The sequence below is a fragment of the Apodemus sylvaticus genome, chromosome 7 (genome assembly GCF_947179515.1).
Source record: "Apodemus sylvaticus chromosome 7, mApoSyl1.1, whole genome shotgun sequence".
Lineage (NCBI taxonomy): Eukaryota > Metazoa > Chordata > Mammalia > Rodentia > Muridae > Apodemus > Apodemus sylvaticus.
In genome coordinates, this window is record NC_067478.1 from 123,415,623 (window position 1) to 123,436,021 (window position 20,399).

General features: G+C 38.2%; 1 protein-coding gene across 1 annotated transcript; it reads left to right on the forward strand.

Moving 5' to 3' along the window:
• The first annotated feature begins 15,139 nt into the window (after nt 1–15,139).
• On the forward strand, nt 15,140–16,614 carry LOC127689847 (pyrethroid hydrolase Ces2a-like). The gene is made up of 2 exons (XM_052189411.1): nt 15,140–15,143; nt 16,136–16,614. The coding sequence occupies exons 1-2, from the start codon at nt 15,140–15,142 to the stop codon at nt 16,612–16,614; spliced, it is 483 nt and encodes a 160-aa protein (XP_052045371.1).
• The last annotated feature ends 3,785 nt before the right edge of the window (nt 16,615–20,399 follow it).

The following is a 20,399-nucleotide window of genomic DNA, read 5'->3' on the forward strand; positions in this document are numbered from 1 at the left end:
GTACTGATTCAAGCTGGAAAATTGATAGAGTAGAAGTAATGGATTTAATTTGGAGTAACATTAAAATCACTTTAAATAGCAGCAGGGTGTGAGATATTTTTAAGAGAAGCTGGCTTAGGAACCCCTGGGGAACAGAGTAACCCAGAATGCTCCAGGAATGAACAAAACACCACTGATCTTGATCAAATCAAAGATGAACAAATATGCTTTAAAAATAATTTGAGTGCATATAAAGTATTTAAAACCCCATTGAAAATAGAATAAAACAACCAAATATAGGTGGTCTGAATCACAAAATTATCCAAGTCAATATTGATTTGTTTTTACATAGGCATGAAGTTAATTTCCTAAATGAAATATTGTTGTTCTTTTAAAATATAATCATAAATTTTAAACAGAGAGGAAATAAGAACCTGAATATGACCACTAATTGGATTTAGGGTTTAAAGTATAAAGCTATAAATTTTAGATTTATAATTCTATATTTAAAAATATAAACATATATTCTAAATTTCAAACAAACCTTGCAGCTGAGGTTAACATGCTATGGACAAAGTTTCCCAGGATATAAACACTGTAACAATTTGTTCAGATCCATGCAAAAACACTCTTGGCCTGAATTAACTAGTGGTGGTTTGAGTAAGTTTGATCTGTTAGGAGGTGTGGCTTTTGTGGAGGAAGTGTGTCATTGTGTGGAGTTGGTTTGGAAGGCTCTTTTTATACTTAGGCTCTATCTATTGAAAAAGAGGGCTTTCTCCTAGCTGCCTGAGGATGCCAGTTTCTTCCTCTGGTATTAGTTCAAGATGTAGAACTCTTACCTCCTCTAGCAGCATGTTGTCCTGCATGCTGCTGTGCTTCCTGACATGATTTTAACAGACTAAAGTTCTGAAAGTATAAAGCTCCAACTAAATGTTGCCCTATAATTGCCTTGGTCATGGTGACTCTTCACATCATTGGAAACCCTATCAATACTCAATTTTCTGATTAATATAGTGACTGCCCAAGATTCCAGGCTTACCACAGATATTCTGGAAACTGAAGAATAATTCTCATGTGTTTCACATGACACAGAAGAAGCACTTGACAAACATAAGTCTCTGTAGTCATTCTGGGAGCAAGTGAAGTTTTGTGAGTTTAATCAGGGTGAAAACGTCTGACATGTTGCCAAGACTTTGTTTCAGCTCTCATGAGTGGCAAGTATATCTTTGCTTTGTCAGCGTTTTTGTTGTTACCTGATTGTTGAACATTTTATCCTTAGTTCTAAAGCAGACTGTAGGCTTGTTCCAAAAATTATATCCTACATCAAATCATTATTTATAGTTTTCCAAATTAGAAGTTTAATTCAACATATAGGTCTTAGAGCATGTAATAATGACTAGGCAGGGTATATTGCCTATAAATCTGTCTCTTAAAAATCCCTGTCACGGAAAACAGAAACTAAACAGGGACACAATGAAACTAATTGAAGCTTTGGACCAATTAGATTTAACAGATATATATAGAATATTCTATCCTAAAACAAAAGAATATACCTTTTTCTCAGCACCTCATGGTACCTTCTCCAAAATCGACCATATAATTGGTTACAAGACAGACCTCAACAAATATAAGAAGATAGAACTAATCCCATGCCTCCTATCTGATCACTATGGAGTAAAAGTGGTCTTCAATAGCAACAGAAACAACAGAAAACCCACATACACGTGGAAACTTAACAATACTCTACTCAATGATACCTTGGTCAAGGAAGAAATAAAGAAAGAAATTAAAGACTTTTTAGAACACAATGAAAATGAAAACACAACATACCCAAATCTATGGGACACAATGAAAGCAGTGCTAAGAGGAAAACTCATAGCCCTGAGTGCCTCCAAAAAGAAAATGGTGAGAGCATACATTACCAGCTTAATGACACACCTGAAAGCCCTAGAACAAAAAGAAGCTACTTCGCCCAGGAGGAGTAGAAGGCAGGAAATCATCAAACTCAGGGCCGAAATCAATCAAGTAGAAACAAAGAGAACCATACAAAAAATCAACAAAACCAGGAGCTGGTTCTTTGAGAAAAATCAACAAGATAGATAAACCCTTAGCCAGACTGACCAAAGGGCACAGAGAAAGTATCCAAATTAACAAACTTAGAAATGAAAAGGGAGATATAACAACGGAAACTGAGGAAATCCAAAAAATCATCAGATCCTACTACAAGAGCCTGTACTCAACACAACTGGAGAATCTGGAGGAAATGGACAATTTCCTTGACAGATACCAGGTACCAAAATTAAATCAGGACCAACTAGACCATCTAAACAGTCCCATAATGCCTAAAGAAATAGAAGGAGTCATAGAAAGTCTTCCAACCAAAAAAAGCACAGGACCAGATGGCTTCAGTGCAGAATTCTACCAGACCTTCAAAGAAGAGTTAACACCAATACTCTTCAAACTATTCCACAAAATAGAAACAGAAGGAACACTACCCAATTCCTTCTATGAAGCCACAATTACGCTGATACCAAAGCCACAAAAAGATCCTACAAAGAAAGAGAACTTCAGACCAATTTCCCTTATGAACATCGATGCAAAAATACTCAATAAAATTCTTGCCAACCGAATCTAAGAACACATCAAAACGATCATCCACCATGATCAAGTAGGCTTTATCCCGGGAATGCAGGGTTGGTTCAATATACGGAAATCCATCAATACAATCCACTACATAAACAAACTCAAAGAACAAAACCACATGGTCATTTCATTGGATGCTGAAAAAGCATTTGACAAAATTCAGCATCCCTTCATGCTTAAAGTCTTGGAGAGAACAGGAATTCAAGGCCCATACCTAAACATAGTAAAAGCAATATACAGCAAACCGATAGCCAGCATCAAACTAAATGGAGAGAAACTTGAAGCAATCCCACTGAAATCAGGGACCAGACAAGGCTGCCCCCTTTCTCCTTATCTTTTCAGTATTGTACTTGAGGTACTAGCTCGGGCAATTCGACAACATAAGGAGGTCAAAGGGATACAAATTGGAAAGGAAGAAGTCAAACTATCATTATTTGCAGACGACATGATCGTCTACCTAAGTGACCCAAAGAACTCCAGTAGAGAGCTCCTACAGCTGATAAACAACTTCAGCAAAGTAGCAGGTTATAAAATCAACTCAAGCAAATCAGTGGCTTTCCTATACCCAAAGGATAAGCAGGCTGAGAAAGAAATTAGGGAAATGACCCCCTTCACAATAGCCTCAAACAGTATAAAGTATCTTGGGGTGACTCTTACCAAACATGTGAAAGATCTGTATGACAAGAACTTCAAGACTCTGAAGAAGGAAATGGAAGAAGACCTCAAAAAATGGGAAAACCTCCCATGCTCATGGATCAGTAGAATCAATATAGTTAAAATGGCCATTTTGCCTAAAGCACTATACAGATTCAATGCAATACCCATCAAAATCCCAACTCAATTCTTCACAGAGTTAGAAAGAGCAATTATCAAATTCATCTGGAACAACAAAAAACCCAGGATAGCTAAAACTATTCTCAGCAACAAAAGAATATCTGGGGGAATCAGTATCCCTGACCTCAAGCAATACTACAGAGCAATAGTGTTAAAAACTGCATGGTATTGGTACAGTGACAGACAGGAGGATCAATGGAACAGGATTGAAGATCCAGAAATGAACCCACACACCTATGGCCACTTGATCCTCGACAAAGAGGCTGAAAACATCCAATGGAAAAAAGATAGCCTTTTCAACAAATGGTGCTGGTTCAACTGGAGGTCAGCATGCAGAAGAATGCGAATTGATCCATCCTTGTCTCCTTGTACTGAGCTCAAATCCAAATGGATCAAGGACCTCCACATAAAGCCAGACACTCTGAAGCTAATAGAAAAGAAACTGGAGAAGACCCTTGAGGACATCGGTACAGGGAGAAAGTTTCTGAACAGAACACCAATAGTGTATGCTCTAAGAGCAAGAATTGACAAATGGGACCTCATAAAATTACAAAGTTTCTGTAAGGCAAAGGACACCATCAAGAGGACAAATCGGCAACCAACAAATTGGGAAAAGATCTTCACCAATCCTACATCAGATAGAGGGCTAATATCCAATATATATAAGGAACTCAAGAAGTTAGACTCCAGAAAACCAAACAACCCTATTAAAAAATGGGGTACAGAGTTAAACAAAGAATTCTCACCTGAAGAACTTCGGATGGCAGAGAAGCATCTTAAAAAATGCTCAACTTCATTAGTCATTAGGGAAATGCAAATCAAAACAACCCTAAGATTTCATCTTACACCAGTCAGAATGGCTAAGATTAAAAATTCAGGAGACAGCAGGTGTTGGAGAGGGTGTGGAGAAAGAGGAACACTCCTCCACTGCTGGTGGGGTTGCAAATTGGTACAACCACTCTGGAAATCAGTCTGGCAGTTCCTCCGAAAACTGGGCACCTCACTTCCAGAAGATCCTGCTATACCACTCCTGGGCATATACCCAGAGGATTCCCCACCATGTAATAAGGATACATGCTCTACTATGTTCATAGCAGCCCTATTTATAATTGCCAGATGCTGGAAAGAACCCAGGTATCCCTCAACAGAAGAGTGGATGCAAAAAATGTGGTATATCTACACAATGGAGTACTATTCAGCCATTAGAAACAACGAATTCATGAAATTCTTAGGGAAATGGATGGAGCTAGAGAATATCATACTCAGTGAGATAACCCAGACTCAAAAGGTGAATCATGGTATGCACTCACTAATAAGTGGATATTAACCTAGAAAACTGGAATACCCAAAACATAATCCACACATCAAATGAGGTACAAGAAGAAAGGAGGAGTGGCCCCTGGTTCTGGAAAGACTCAGTGAAACAGTATTCAGCAAAACCAGAACGGGGAAGTGGGAAGGGGTGGGTGGGAGGACAGGGGAAGAGAAGGGGGCTTATGGGACTTTCGGGGAGTGGGGGGGCTAGAAAAGGGGAAATCATTTGAAATGTAAATAAATTGTATCGAATAAAAAAAAAATCCCTGTCACTCTCTTTTCTTTTATTTCTTAACCCCCCTTTCCTTTTCCTTTTCTAATTTTCTGAATAATATGAAAATCTTAAATGCAGCGACGTCTGGAATTGTCTTGTGATGAATAAGCATAACATTTTTTTCGTTTCTTTTTTTTTAAATTCGGTATATTCTTTATTTACATTACAAATGATTTCCCCTTTTCTGACTCCCCACTCCCCAAAAGTCCCATAAGCCCTCTTCCTTCCCCCTGTTCCCTCATCTACTCCTTCCCACTTCCCTGTTCTGGTATTCCCCAATACTGCTGCACTGAGTCTTTTGAGAACCAGGGGCCACTCCTCTGCTCTTCTTGGACATCATTTAATATGTGGATTATTTCTTGGGTATTCAAAGTTTCTTGGCTAATATCCACTTACCAGTGAGTGCATACCATGATTGATCTTTTGAGACTGGGTTACCTCACTTAGTATGATGTTCTCCAGCTCCATCCATTTGTCTAAGAATTTCATGAATTCATTGTTTATAATGGTTGAATAGTACTCCATTGTGTAAATATACCACATTTTTTGTATCCATTCCTCCATTGAGGGACACCTGGGTTCTTTCCATCTTCTGGCTACTACAAATAGGGCTGCTATGAACATAGTGGAGCACATATCCTTATTACATGCTGGGGAATCTTCTGGGTATATGCCCAGGAGTGGTATAGCAGGAAGTGTCATGTCCAGATTTCTGAGGAACCACCAGACTGATTTGCAAAGTGGTTGCACCATCTTGCAATCCCACCAGCAGTGGAGGAGTATTCCTCTTTCTCCACATCCTCACCAATACCTGCTGTCTCCTGAGTTTTTGACCTTAGCCATTCTGACTGGTGTGAGGTGAAATGTCAGGGTTGTTTTGATTTGTACTTCCCTAAGGATTAATGATGCTGAAGATTTCTTAAGGTGCTTCTCAGAACTCGGAAGTTCCTCATGTGAAAATTCTTTGTTTAGCTCTGTACCCAACTTTTTAACAGGGTTATTTGGTTCTCTTGGTTCTACCTTCTTGAGTTCTTTGTATATATTAGATATTAGCTCTCTGTCAGATTTAGGGTTGGTGAAGATCCTTTCCCAATCTGTTGGTTGATGTTTTGTCCTTTTGACAGTGTCCTTTGCCTTATAGAAACTTTGTAGTTTTATGAGGTCCCATTTGTCTATTCTTGATCTTAGAGCATAAGCTATTGGTGTTCTATTCAGGAACATTTCCCCTGTGCCCATGTCCTCAAGGGTCTTTGCCAGTTTCTTTTCTATTAGTTTCAGTGTGTCAGGTTTTATGTGGAGGTCCTTGATCCATTTGGAGTTGAGCTTAGTACAAGGAGATAAGAATGGATCGATTTGCATTCTTCTGCATTCTGACCTCCAATTGAACCAGCACAATTTGTTGAAAAGGCTAACTTTTTTCCACTGGATGCTTTCAGCTCCTTTGTCGAATATCAAGTGACCATAGTTGTGTGGGTTCATTTCTGGGTCTTCAATCCTATTTCATTGATCCGCTTACCTGACATTGTACCAATACCATGCACTTTTTAATTACTATTGGGGGAAGGGGACTGATGGGACTTTCGGGGAGTGGGGGTCCAGAAAAGTGGAAATCATTTGAAATGTAAATAAATATATCAATAAATTAAAAAAAAATTGCTATTGCTCTGTAGTAAAGTTTGAGGTCTGGGATACTGAATCCCCCTGAAGTTCTTTTACTGTTGAGAATAGTTTTAGCTATTCTGGTTTTTTTGTTATTCCAGATGAATTTGAGAATTGTTCTTTCTAGCTCTATGAAGAACTGAAGTGGAATTTTGATGGGGATTACATTGAATCTGTAGATTTCCTTTGGCAAGATGGCTACTGATTTGCTTGAGTTGATTTTGTAGCCAGCCACTTTGCTGAAGTTGTTTATCAGCTGTAGGAGTTATCTAGTAGAGTTTTTAGGGTCACTTAAGTATATGATCATATCATCTGCAAATAGTGATACTTTGACTTCTTCCTTTCCAATTTGTATCCATTTGACTTCCTTCTGTTGCCTAATTGCTCTAGCTAGGACTTCAAGAACTATATTGAAAAGATATGGAGAGAGGGGGCAGCCTTGTCTAGTCCCTGATTTTAGTGGGATTGCTTCAAGTTTCTCTCCATTTAGTTTGATGTTGGCTACCGGTTTGCTGTATATTGCTTTTACTATGTTTAGATATGGGCCTTGAATTCCTGTCCTTTCCAAGACTTTCAGCATGAAAGGATGCTGAATTTTGTCAAATGCCTTTTCAGCATCTAATGAAATGATCATGTGATTTTTTTCTTTGAGTTTGTTTATGTAGTGGATAGCATTTATGGATTTCCTTATAACTGAACCATCCCTGCATCACTGGGATGAAGCCTACTTGGTCATGGTGGATGATCGTTTTTATGTGTTCTTGGATTCGGTGGGCAAGTATTTTATTTAGTATTTTTGCATCGATATTCATAAGGGAAATTGGCCTGAAATTCTCTTTATTAGTTGGATCTTTGTGTGGTTTTGGTATCAGCATAATAGTGGCTTTGAAGAAGGATTTGGGTGGTGTTCCATCTGTTTCTATTTGGTGGAAAAGATTGAAGAGTATTGGTGTTAAGTCTTCTTTGAAGGATTGATAGAATTCTGCACTGAAACGATCTGGTCATGTACTTTTTTTGGTTGAAAGTCTATCTCTGACCCCTTCTATTTCTTTAGGGGTTTTGGGTCTGTTTAGATGGTCTATTTGATCCTGGTTTAATTTTGGTAATTGGTATCTGTCTAAGAAAATGTCCATTTCCTCCAGATTCTCCAGTTGTGTTGAGTACAGGTTTTTGTAGTAGGATCTGATGATTTTTTTGAATTTTCTCAGTTTCTGTTGTAATATCTCCATTTTCATTTCTAATTTTGTTAATTTGGATTCTTTCTCTGTGCCCTTTGGTTAGTCTTGCTATGGGTTTATCTATCGTGTTGATTTTTTCAAAGAACCAGCTTTTGGTCTTGTTGATTCTTTGTATGGTTCTCTTGGTTTCTACTTGATTGATTTCAGCCCTGAGTTTGATGATTTCCTGTCTTCTCCTCCTCCTGGGTAAATTAGTTTCTTCTTGTTCCAGGGCTTTCAGTTGTTCCGTTAATCTTCCAGTGTATGCTCTCTCAAATTTCTTTTTGGAGGCACTCAAAGCTATGAGTTTTCCTCTTAGCTCTGCTTTCATTGTGTCCCATAGATTTGTGTATGTTGTGCCTTCATTTTCATTAAATTCTAAGAAATCTTTGATTTCTTTCTTTATTTCTTCCTTGACCAAGGTATCATTGAGTAGAGTATTGTTCAGTTCCCATGTGTATGTGGGCTTTCTGTTGTTTTTATTGTTACTAAAGACCACTTTTACTCGATAGCAATCTGATAGGAGGCATGGGATTATTTCAGTCTTTTTATATTTGTTGAGGTCTGTCTTGTGACCAACTATATGATCAATTTTGGAGAAGGTACCATGAGGTGCTGAGAAAAAGGTATATTATTTTGCTTTGGGATGAAAAGTTCTATATATATCAGTTAACTCCAATTGGTTCAAAGCTTCAATTAGTTTCATTGTCTCCGTGTTTAGTTTCTGTTTTCCTGATCAGTCCATTGGTGAGAGTGGAGTGTTGAAGTCACCCACAATTATTGTGTTAGGTGCAATGTGTACTTTGAGCTTTAGTAAAGTTTCTTTTATGAATGAGGGCGCCCTTGTATTTGGGGCATAGATGTTCAGGATTGAGAGTTATTCTTGTTGGATTTTTCCTTTGACCAGCAAGTAGTGACCTTCCATGTCTCTTTTGATGACATTAGTTTGAAAGTCAATTTTATCTGAAATTAGAATGGCAACTCCGGCTTGTTTCCTGGGACCATTTCCTTGTAGAATTGTCTTCCAGCCTTTTACTCTAAGGTAGTTTTTCTCTTTGACACTGAGGTGTGTTTCCTGGATGAAGCAAAATGTAGGGTCCTGTTTACTTAACCAGTCTGTTAGTCTATGTCTTTTTATTGGGGAATCGAGTCCATTGATGTTAAGAGATATCAAGGAGTAGTGGTTATTGCTTCCTATCCTTTTTTATTTTAATTTTATACATGTGTGGTTATCTTCTTTGGATTTGATGAAAGAAGCTTAATATCCTGCTCTTTCCAGGGTATAGTTTCCCTCATAATGGTGTTTTCCCCCTATTATCCTTTGTAGGGTTGGGTTTGTGGAAAGATAATGTGTAAATTTGGTTTTGTCATGGAATATCTTGGTTTCTCCATCTATAGTAATTGAGAGTTTTGCTGGGTATAGTAGTCTCAGCTGGTATTTGTGTTCTCTTAGAGTCTGGATGAGCTCTGCCCAGGATCTTCTAGTTTTATGGTCTCTGGTGAGAAATCTGGTGTAATTCTGATAGGTCTTCCTTTATTTGTTACTTGCCTTTTTTCTCTTACTGCCCTAAGTATTCTTTCTTTGTTTAGTACATTTGGGGTTTTGATTATTATGTGACGGGAGGTATTTCTGTTCTGGTCCAGTCTGTGTGGAGCTCTGTAGGCTTCTTGTATATTCATGGACATCTCTCTCTTTAGGTTAGGGAACTTTTCTTCCATAATTTTGTTGACGATATTTGCTGGCCCTTTAAGTTGTAAATCTTCACTCTCATCAATGCCTATAATCCTTAGATTTGGCTTTCTCATTGTGTCCTGGATTTCCTTGATATTTTGGGTTACAACCTTTTTGTATTTTGCATTTTCTATAACTGTTGAGTCCATGGTTTCTATGGTATCTTCGGCATCTCTGGTTCTTTCTTCTATGTCTTGTATCCTGTTGATATTTGCGTCTATGGTCCCTGATTTCTTCCCAAGGTTTTCTATCTCCAAAGTTGTCTCCCTTTGTGCTTTCTTAGTTGTTTCTACTTCTGGTTTTAGATCCAGGAAGTTTTTGTTCAGTTCTGTCGTTTGCTTGTTTGTGTTTTCCTCTAATTCTTTAAGAGATTTTTGTGTTTCCTCTTTCATGACTTCTGCCTGTTGATTAAAGTTCTCCTGTATTTCTTTAAGTGATTTTTGTGTTTCCTCCTTATTGGCTTTGTATTCTCCTGAATTTCTTTCAATGATTTTTGTGTTTCCCTTGTAAGGGCTTCTAATTTTTGATTTCTGATTTCCAGAGTGGTTGTACCAATTCACAACCCCACCAGCAGTGGAGGAGTGTTCCTTGTTCTCCGAATTCACGCCAACACCTGCTGTCTCCTGAATTTTTAATCTTAGCCATTCTGACTGGTGTAAGGTGAAATCTCAGGGTTGTTTGAAATCATCAAACTCAGGGCTAAAATCAATCAAGTGGAAACAAAGAGAACCATACAAAGAATCAACGAACCCAGGAACTGGTTCTTTGAGAAAATCAACAAGATAGATAAACCCTTAGCTAGACTGACCAAAGGGCACAGAGAAAGTATACAAATTAAAAAAAATAGAAATTAAAAGGGGGATATAACAACAGAAAATGAGGAAATTAAAAATATTATCAGATCGTACTTCAAGAGCCTATACTCAACACAACTGGAGAATCTGGAGGAAATGGACAATTTCTTGACAGATACCAAATACCCAAATTAAATCAGGACCAAATAGATCATCTAAACAGTCCCATAACCCCTAAAGAAATAGAAGGGTTCATAGATAGTCTTCCAACCAAAAAAAGCACAGGACCAGATGGTTTTAGTGCAAAATTCTATCAGACCCTCAAAGAAGACCTAACACCAATACTCCTCAAATTATTCCACAAAATAGAAACAGAAAGAACACTACCCAACATCTTTTATGAAGCCACACTTACGCTGATACCAAAACCACACAAAGATCCAACAAAGAAAGAAAACTTCAGACCAATTTCCCTTATGAACATCGATGCAAAAATACTCAATAAAATTCTTCTCAACCGAATCCAAGGACACATAAAAATGATTATCCACCATGATCAAGTAGGCTTTATCCCAGGGATGCAAGGATGGTTCAATATACGGAAATCCATCAATGCAATCCATTACATAAACAAACTCAAAGAAAAAAAACCACATGGTCATTTCATTGGATGCTGAAAAAGCATTTGACAAAATTCAGCATCCTTTCATGCTTAAAGTCTTGAAAGAACAGGAATTCAAGGCCCATACCTAAACATAGTAAAAGCAATATACAGCAAACCGGTAGCCAGCATCAAACTAAATGGAGAGAAACTTGAAGCAATCCCACTAAAATCAGAGACTAGACAGGGCTGCCCCCTTTCTCCTTATCTTTGCAATATTGTACTTGAGGTACTAGTTCGGGAAATTAAACAACATATGGAGGTCAAGGGGATACAAATTGGAAAGGAAGAAGTCAAACTATCATTATTTGCAGATGACATGATAGTCTACCTAAGTGACCCAAAAAAATTCCACTAGAGAACTCCTACAGATGATAAACAACTTCAGCAAAGTAGCAGGTTATAAAATCAACTCAAGCAAATCAGTGGCCTTCCTATACTCAAAGGATAAGCAGGCTGAGAAAGAAATTAGGGAAATGACCCCCTTCACAATAGCCACAAACAGTATAAAGTACCTTGGGGTGACTCTTACTAAACATGTGAAAGATCTGTATGACAAGAACTTCAAGACTCTGAAGAAGTAAATGGAAGACCTCAAAAAATGGGAAAACCTCCCATGCTCATGGATTGGCAGGATTAATATAGTTAAAATGGCTATCTTGCCAAAAGCAATATACAGATTCAATGCAATCCCCATCAAAATCCCAACTCAGTTCTTCATTGAGTTAGAAAGAGCAATTCTCAAATTTTTCTGGAATAACAAAAAACCCAGGATAGCTAAAACTATTCTCAACAACAAAAGAAATTCTGGGGTAATCATTATCCCTGACCTCAAGCAATACTACAGAGCAATAGTGTTAAAAACTGCATGGTATTGGTACAGTGACAGGCAGGTGGATCAATGGAACATGATTGAGAATCCAGAAAAACCCACACACCTATGGCCACTTGCTCCTCAACAAAGGAGCTGAAAATATCCAATGGAAAAAACATAGCCTTTTCAACAAATGGTGCTGGTTCAACTGGAGGTCAGCATGCAGAAGAATGTGAATTGATCCATTCTTATCTTCTTGTACTAAGCTCAACTCCAAATGGATCAAGAACCTACACATAAAGCCAGACACTCTGAGGCTAATAGAAAAGAAACTGGGGAATTCCCTTGAGGACATCAGTACAGGGGTAAAGTTTCTGAACAGATCACCAATAGCATATGCTGTAAGATTAAGAATTGACAAATGGGACCTCAGAAGATTACAAAGTTTCTGTAAGGCAAAGGACACCATCAAAAGGACAAATCAGCCACCAACAAATTGGGAAAAGATCTTCACCAATCTTACATCAGATAGAGGGCTAATATCCAATATATAAAAAGAACTCAAGAAGTTACACCCCAGAAAACCAAATAACCCTATTAAAACTGGGGTACAGAGTTAAACAAAGAATTTTCACTTGAAGAAATTCAGATGGCGGAGAAACATCTTAAAAAATGCTCAACTTCATTAGTCATTAGGGAAATTTTGCTGAAGATATTTTCTGGCCCTTTAAGTTGTAAATCTTCACTCTCATCAATGCCTATAATCTTTAGGTTTGGAAATCCATCGTGTCCCGGATTTCCTGGATTTGGGGGTTACAAGCTTTTTGCATTTTGCATTTTCTTTGTCTGTTGAGTCCATGGTTTCTATGGTATCTTTGGCATTTAAGATTCTTTCTTCTATCTCTTGTATTCTGTTGTTGATCTCTTAGTTTTCTGCTTCATTCCTCTGATGCAATCCCTCTTTTACCATTAAGGACTCTCCTCTGAAACTGTAAGTACAATGAACTCTACCTTTGACAAGTTGCCTTTGGTCATGATAATTTATCACAGAAACAGAAAAGTAACTAATACACTCAGCTCTTTTTCCAGGATAAGATTGGATTTCACTCCCTTCAAAGAGCACAATGGATGAAAGAGAGTTATTTCTTTCCCTTAAGGATGTTTCTCATTTGGGGCCTACAGTCAATGCACTGTGTTTTCTTCCCAAGGTTTTCTATCTCCAAAGTTGTCTCCCTTTGCACTTTCTTAGTTGTTTCTACTTCTGTTTTTAGATCCTGGAAGTTTTTCCTCAGTTCCTTCTCTTGATTGTTTGTGTTTTCCTGTAATTCTTTGAGAGATTTTTGTGTTTTCTCTTTCATGACTTCTGCCTGTTGATCAAAGTTCTCCTGTATTTCTTTAAGTGATTTTTGCATTTCCTCCTTATTGGCTACTAACTTCTGACCCATATTCTACTGAATTTCTTTTAGTGATTTTTTTGTTTCCCTTGTAAGGGCTTCTAGCTTTTGATCAATTTTCTCCTGAATTTCTCTAAGAGATTTATTTATGTCCTTCATGTGTTCCTCTAACAGCATCCTTACCAGTGATTTTAAATCCAACAATTGTTTTTCTGGTGTGTTGGGGTATCCAGGACGTGCTGTTGTTGGAGAATTGGGTTCAGATGCTGCCATAATGCTTTGGTTTCTGTTAGTAACATTCCTAAGTTTGCCTTTAGCCATCTAGTTCTTACTGGTGTTAGTTTGTCTTATTGTCACTGGCTGGTGCTTCTACCTACTGTGGACCTTTAAGGCTATTTCTGCGACACTGAATAACTGGGTTTCCTCTGGCACAGATTGCTGATATGCTGCCTTCCTCTTTTGTGCCTTTGGAACCCTGCTCAGTCTTGCTTCAAGCAATGTTATACTTGTGTTGTCAAGGTGAACCAGGTGTTCTCAGACTGCTCTGTCATGGAGGGAAGATGGTGGGGGTGGGGTCACTCCCTCTGTTGATTCTCACTTAGGACACAGGCTCATGACTGACTGGCAGATGAACCACCAATGTTCTCAGGTCCTGGGCACAGGCACACCCCTGGCGGTTTGCACCCCCCAGAGATCTTAAGCTCAGGATAATACAGTACCTAGTGATGCTTTTCTGCCCTGACAGGCCACAAAGGTGCTCCCTCTGCTGCTCTCTGTGCAGGACACATGCCCCAGGACCTACCTGCTAGTGATGCTTTTCTACCCTGGCAGGCAGTGAATATGGCCTTGGGGAGTCTCTCCCTCTGCTGCTATCCACGCAGGACTCAGGCCCTATGACCAGCGGGGCTGGCGGGGCCTATGTGCTCAGGTCCTGGGTGTAGGAAGATCCCTGGCGGTTTGCACTCCGAGAGAACTTAAGCTGGGGATAATACAGTATCTAGTGATGCTTTTCTGCCCAGGTGGGCTGTGAAGATGGCCATGGGGAGTTGCTCCCTCTCTAGCATAGCATTTATAAAAGGATCTGGAGCATTCTAGGTTGCCATGTGCTCCTCATACCTGTGCATATATGTATGAAATAATTGTTTTCATTAAAGTTTCATTAAAGTTTGTTCATCTGTTATGGATTTCATGACTGTCTACTCATGTCTGTATGATAACAAAACACACCTAGTTACATATTTTTAAGTGCATTTTACACATAAATTTCAAAGAATTTTTCTTCAGTTTCAGCAAATACAAACTTTACATTGATCAAAAGGCAAGTATTTTATGTTTTGTTTCATCTCCAGTATTAAACATAGCTAAGATGCACCACTATGAACATGATACTTCAGAATGATGCATATCTACTCATTCAGGAGAGCGTGCAGCAATGAGTGTAGTTGACATAGTTCAATTCTTGATGCTTCTGTGCTTTACGGTGATAAAAATCTTATCTGATTTCCCTTTTATGCACATTGTAGGTTAGTTAAGCTCTCCTAGTTTAGCAGGTAACTGAGAATCAGGATGTAACGTGTGGACCACTAATAGTTTTTGAATATCAACTGACTTATCTCTAGCTCTTTCTGTGGTGGAGTTTCTGTCTCCTTAGGGTCATGAGGCGCATGAAAGTAGGTTGCCATATCAGTATTTTCATCAGCTTCTTTTTTTCTTTTAGGATTATATGTGAAGATTTAGATTTTCTCTCAGGTACTATTCTTGTATAAAAGAATAAAAGAACTATAAAAGCTTTTGACAGGAAATAAAAAAAATATTCTTGTGTTCATGGGTAAGTTTTCAGAACATGAGATAAGATGGTGGGGCAGCTAAAATGAAGTAAGAATTGACCTTGAATATACATTTGGAACATTACAAAAGTTCCAACTGAATTAAAATCCCTGACAGTAGTTCATAGACAAGAGAAGGGGAAAGCAGCAGAGGAAGAACAGAAAAGAGGAGCAATAGGTTGGGGGATATGTATAGTAAGAAGGTCTTTAATGATCTATGAGAAAAGTTAAGACTGCCCTAAAATATCTTATTAGTGCATAGCCTGTACCTGTCAGAACTTACTGTCAAATTGAGCGGTGACAAAAGTTTGAAGTGTACATTTAAATGAAGAAGATGTGTAGTAAAGATGAGGGTCTTCCTCAACCTTGACTAGAACTTCTAGGGACTCTAGATTTTTGGTTGTCCTTTAAACTATGCTCCATATAATACTGACAATTATTTTGAAGTGCTGTTATAAGAGGTGATTTTGAAAATAATATGACTCAAACTTTCTTTACTTGCTTTTGTTTTCATTCTTTCTAATCTATTTCTCACCTGATTGATGAAGGATGCTATGCTCTCTGTGTTGTATTCATAATCTTACCGCATGTTCATATCTTAATTAATATCATAAATGTTCCAACAAAACCTATTTTCCTGCCTCTCTGTCCTGCACTGTATCCAACATCTTTCATGTCTACTTCAGGAAATATTATGCAGAGTGGAGTGGCCCTGCTGCCTGACCTCATCTCTGACACGTCTGAGGTGGTCTACAAGACAGTAGCCAACCTGTCTGGTTGTGAAGCCAAGGACTCAGAAGCCCTTATGCACTGCCTGTGAGCAAAGAGTAAAGAAGAGATCCTGGCTATTAACCAGGTCTTCAAGATGATCCCTGGTGTGGTCTGGAAGTTCATACCCAAGCATCCTCAGGAGCTGTTGGCCTCTAAGGATTTTCACCCTGTTCCCAGTATCATTGGTGTTACCACAGATGAATATGGCTGGATAATCCCCAAGTCCATGGGCCTTTATCATATCATGGAGAACATAACCAGGGAGACCCTACCAGCTATTCTGAAGAGCAGAGCAGCACAGATGGTTCCCAGGCTCCTGTCTACTTCTATGAGTTCCAGCATGTGCCCAACTTCGTCAAGCATGCCAGACCATCCCATGTGAGGGCAGACCATGGTGATGATCTTGTCTTTATCTTTTGCTCCTATTTGTGGGCCATGAATTTGGACCTCACTGAGGAGGAGGAGCTGCTGAAGAGGAGGGTGATGAAGTACTGGGCCAACTTTTCAAGAAATGGGAACCCCAACAGCGAGGGTCTACCCTACTGGCCTGTGATGGACCAAGATGAGCAGTACCTGCAGCTGAACACCCAGCCTACTGTGGGCCAAGCCCTGAAGGCCAGAAGGCTGCAATTCTGGACCAAGACTCTGCCCCAGAAGATCCAGGAGCTAAAAGGTTCTCAGGACAAGCATGCAGAGCTGTAGAGTCCTCTGTCAGGAAAGGTGTATGAGACTGAAAGCAGATTGGATAATTCTGAGGTTTCAAAGTACACTTATCTGTATTTATTTGTTCCATCAAGTATATAACCATTTCTAACCTCAGCATTTGCCCTTTTGGACTTGTATGAAAATCAATTTGTTTGTTATTTCTTTTATTTTGAGCAAATGCTCTTTCGAGTCAATAAAAGCTCTCATAACAAAAAAAAAAAAAAAAAAAAAAAGGAAATAGCAAAGAGCACTTGACTTTGTCCCCATCATTTTCTTCAAAACCAGGTTAGATACTTTCCTTTAGGAGTTATGAAGAGTCTTCTTTCCTGTTCTGTAGATGATTGTACAAGTGATTGATCAGCACTTTGCTTCAAAATCTTGAGACTTCCCACTTTATTTTTTCCATTAATTCATTAATTTGTTCACTATATATCCCATTAGTAAGCCCCTCTCCTCCCAGATTCCCCCTCTCTTAGCCCCTTCTGCCATTCCTAGCCTCTACTTTGCTGAGTACCAACACACCCTGGCACAACAAGTCACTGAAGGACTGGGCACATCCTCTCCACTGGGGCTAGACAAAGCAGCTCAGTTAGGAGAACAAGATTCACAGGTAGGCAACAGGGTCAAGCCCAGCCTCTGTTTCTGTTGTCAGTAGAACTGCATGAAGACCAAGCTGCATATGAGTGTAGCTGCTTGGGTCCAGCCTATGTATACTCTTTGATTGATAGATCAGTTTCTGGGATGCCCCCCCAGAGTCCAAGTTAGTTGACTCTGTTGGTCTTCTTGTGGAGCTCCTATCCCCACCTGGTTCCTCAATCCTTCCCCCAACTCTTCCACAAGACTCCATGAGCTCCATCTAACATTTTGCTGTGAGTGACTGTATCTATTTCAGTCAGCTGGTTGGTGGAGTCTCCCAGAGGACAGTTATGCTAGCCCCCTAGCCTAGATAACAGAGTGTCAACAATATTATCAGAGATTGGTTCTTGTTCATGAATAGGTCTCAAGTTTGGGCCAGTGCTTTTATTACGATCATGTCTCAGGCTTATTTAGGTACAAATAAGAAAATCAAATTAATTCTGTATGGGTATATTTATGGGCTATGAAGTGATCACCAGCACCATATTACATACAGTAGACATCAGCTCACAAAGTTACAGGTTTTTTCCTTTGATGTCTGTGAGAGCATTTGAGATTCAGTCTTGTAACCTGTTTTAAGCATGCAATACACTATTAACTATGAGTACCATTCTGTAAATTGAATTCCCCAAATTTAGTCAACTTGTAGGAGAGATTGAAACTTTGAAATATGTGTCCCTGATTGTCATACCTCAAAGCCTCTAGCACTTTGTGCTCTGCTCTCTGCTATTACTTATTCTTATTGATATTTACCCTTTGATTCTGTTTGCTCCAATTTGTATATATTATAAGGTAAATGCAAATTAACAAAATTCATATGGAGAAATGTTAATGATAAGACTTGGGGGATAATTGTTATTCCTCTCAAGGTATATGTTTCCATTTATGCTGCCATTGTGGAAAGCAAATGAAGACTGAGATGTTTGTTTGAATTTAAATGGTTACTAGGCAAACTTTAGCATTGCATCATCAATATTGTGATACCCCTGTGGATTTTCATATAAAAATATATCAAAATGTTTTCTGAGTATTTTTAAACATCTATTCTTATTTCTTAATTTGTGGGCCTTCTGTTGGGAACAACAATATAAAATCAATTAATTATCATTATAAAATGTTCACATTGCTCAAATGTTAAAAAAAAATGTTTATCAAACAATTGATAGAAAATGTACCACCTCCTTAAAAAGATGGATTGGTAATTCATTTCCTTGCTCCTAAAGCCCTGATTTTTTAAAAAAATCTACATTTTTGTAAGTTAGAGGCTAAGATTTGCTTTTTTTTAATTTAAAAGAAAGATGTGGTCATCTAACAACATTAGATAATATTTACCCATTAAGAAGGAAAATAATATATGTCTATAGGAATAATTAGAATACTAATAGTTCTGTTTATATGCCGTATCCTTTTTGTGTTTGACCATGTTTTTTCCTATTTTCATATATTTATATAACGTACATAAAAATTAATTAAATGCTTATGGAGAAATACTAATGACTGATAAGATATCTATAAGACCATTCGATGTATCTTTAGGCATGTGTGCTATCCTTATAGACAAAAAACTTGAAATTGGAATTTAGGTGATTGTGGTCACTTTTGTTTGTTTAAAACATGCAGAGATTATTTGCAGCCAGATTGTCTGAGGAGCACCTATCAATTGCATGAAGTTGGAGAAAATTCTTTGTTCTTATCTTCTGAGACAGGACTGTCTTTTCTCTAATACCTTTGATGGATGAGGATGATTAATTACTATTTACTACTCTGTTCTATCTACCTAATGAAACAGTTAGTCTAAAGGAAAAGAACAGACTCCTGTTGTCAAACCCAGGATTTTTGAAACATTGTCCTTTTGGAGTAGGTGTCATCTCTCTAATATCATTCTTTAGCTTATCATTAGAACACTGAAGACAGGAGGTCAGTATGCAATTTCAGAGACCTCATGCAGGTTTTTGAGTCTGAATATTGACTTTTAGGAAATTAGTAATATATCTTTGACAACATTTTTCTTTTTCTAAATCAGACAAGATATGAACATTACCTACCTCATAAATGTTTCATTTGGATTAAATAAACCAGTGCACAGAAAGCACTTGAAATAGAGCCAATTAACTGTGGACATAAGAGATATGAAGAATTATGTGGCCTTCAATTTAGGTTGCTATGTAGACTTAATTGTAATTTCTTCTCCTCAATTTATGTGTTAAGCTTCTATCTCTAATATAACTGCATTTGTAGGCAGTGTACATAAGAAGGTATTGGATGCAAAATGAAGTCAAAGGGTGGAACCTTCATTCAACAGACTTGGTAACTTTCTCAGATAGTAAGAGACAGCAGGGATCTTTTTGTGTGTGGTTTTAGAGAGAACTTCTGTTGAGGACAGAGAAAGACAGAATGATGTAGTCACTCTGATTAAACTTCTGCTTTAGCTTTTAGAGTTTTTTCCTTAAGTGTCTAGTCTGTACGACTATGTTTTCACCAGTAGTGTAAGCTGGATAGCACAGGCTTCTCAGAGCATTTCTCTATGACTGATACAGATGTGCACCTATCTACCTGGACTAGAGCCTGACATTGTCAATACCTGTAAATAAGCTCTGCTCAGAAACTTCCCTCTGCTACTTGCATTTGCTTCTTACCTGGTGTTCTAAAGAGAACTCTCTGGGGGTTGAAATTGGGCCACTTAAACAGTACATTTTCAAATTTCTTTTCCTTGCCTGAGGAACAAATGTCTTCCAGGGTGATCCTTTTATAGTTTGGGTGTGTGGTGCCAATTTCAATATTTCAACAAATTTTAGAAATTTTCAATAGCAGAACAGGGCAAGTTGTGTGTTTTACTGCTGTACTTTTATAATTAGGAAGCTGTAAGTTCTTCTGTCACTGGCAGATGGCAGCCCTGTGCTAAAAAGATAGAAAAAGAAAACTTAGGTTTGAATCCAAAGTTGCAGACCCTGTACTTTGTTTTCATGACTGAAGAGAGTCATGTAATCAAAAGTTTATTATGTAACTTTTGTCACATGTCAACTTATTGTTCTTAAGTAAAATAAACAACCTACACTACTCCTTGACCCATAAACTCTACAATGTTAATGATTCAGAATAGGAAGATTTGAACTCATGACTTTGTTCTTTTGCCTGGTACCTAGGAA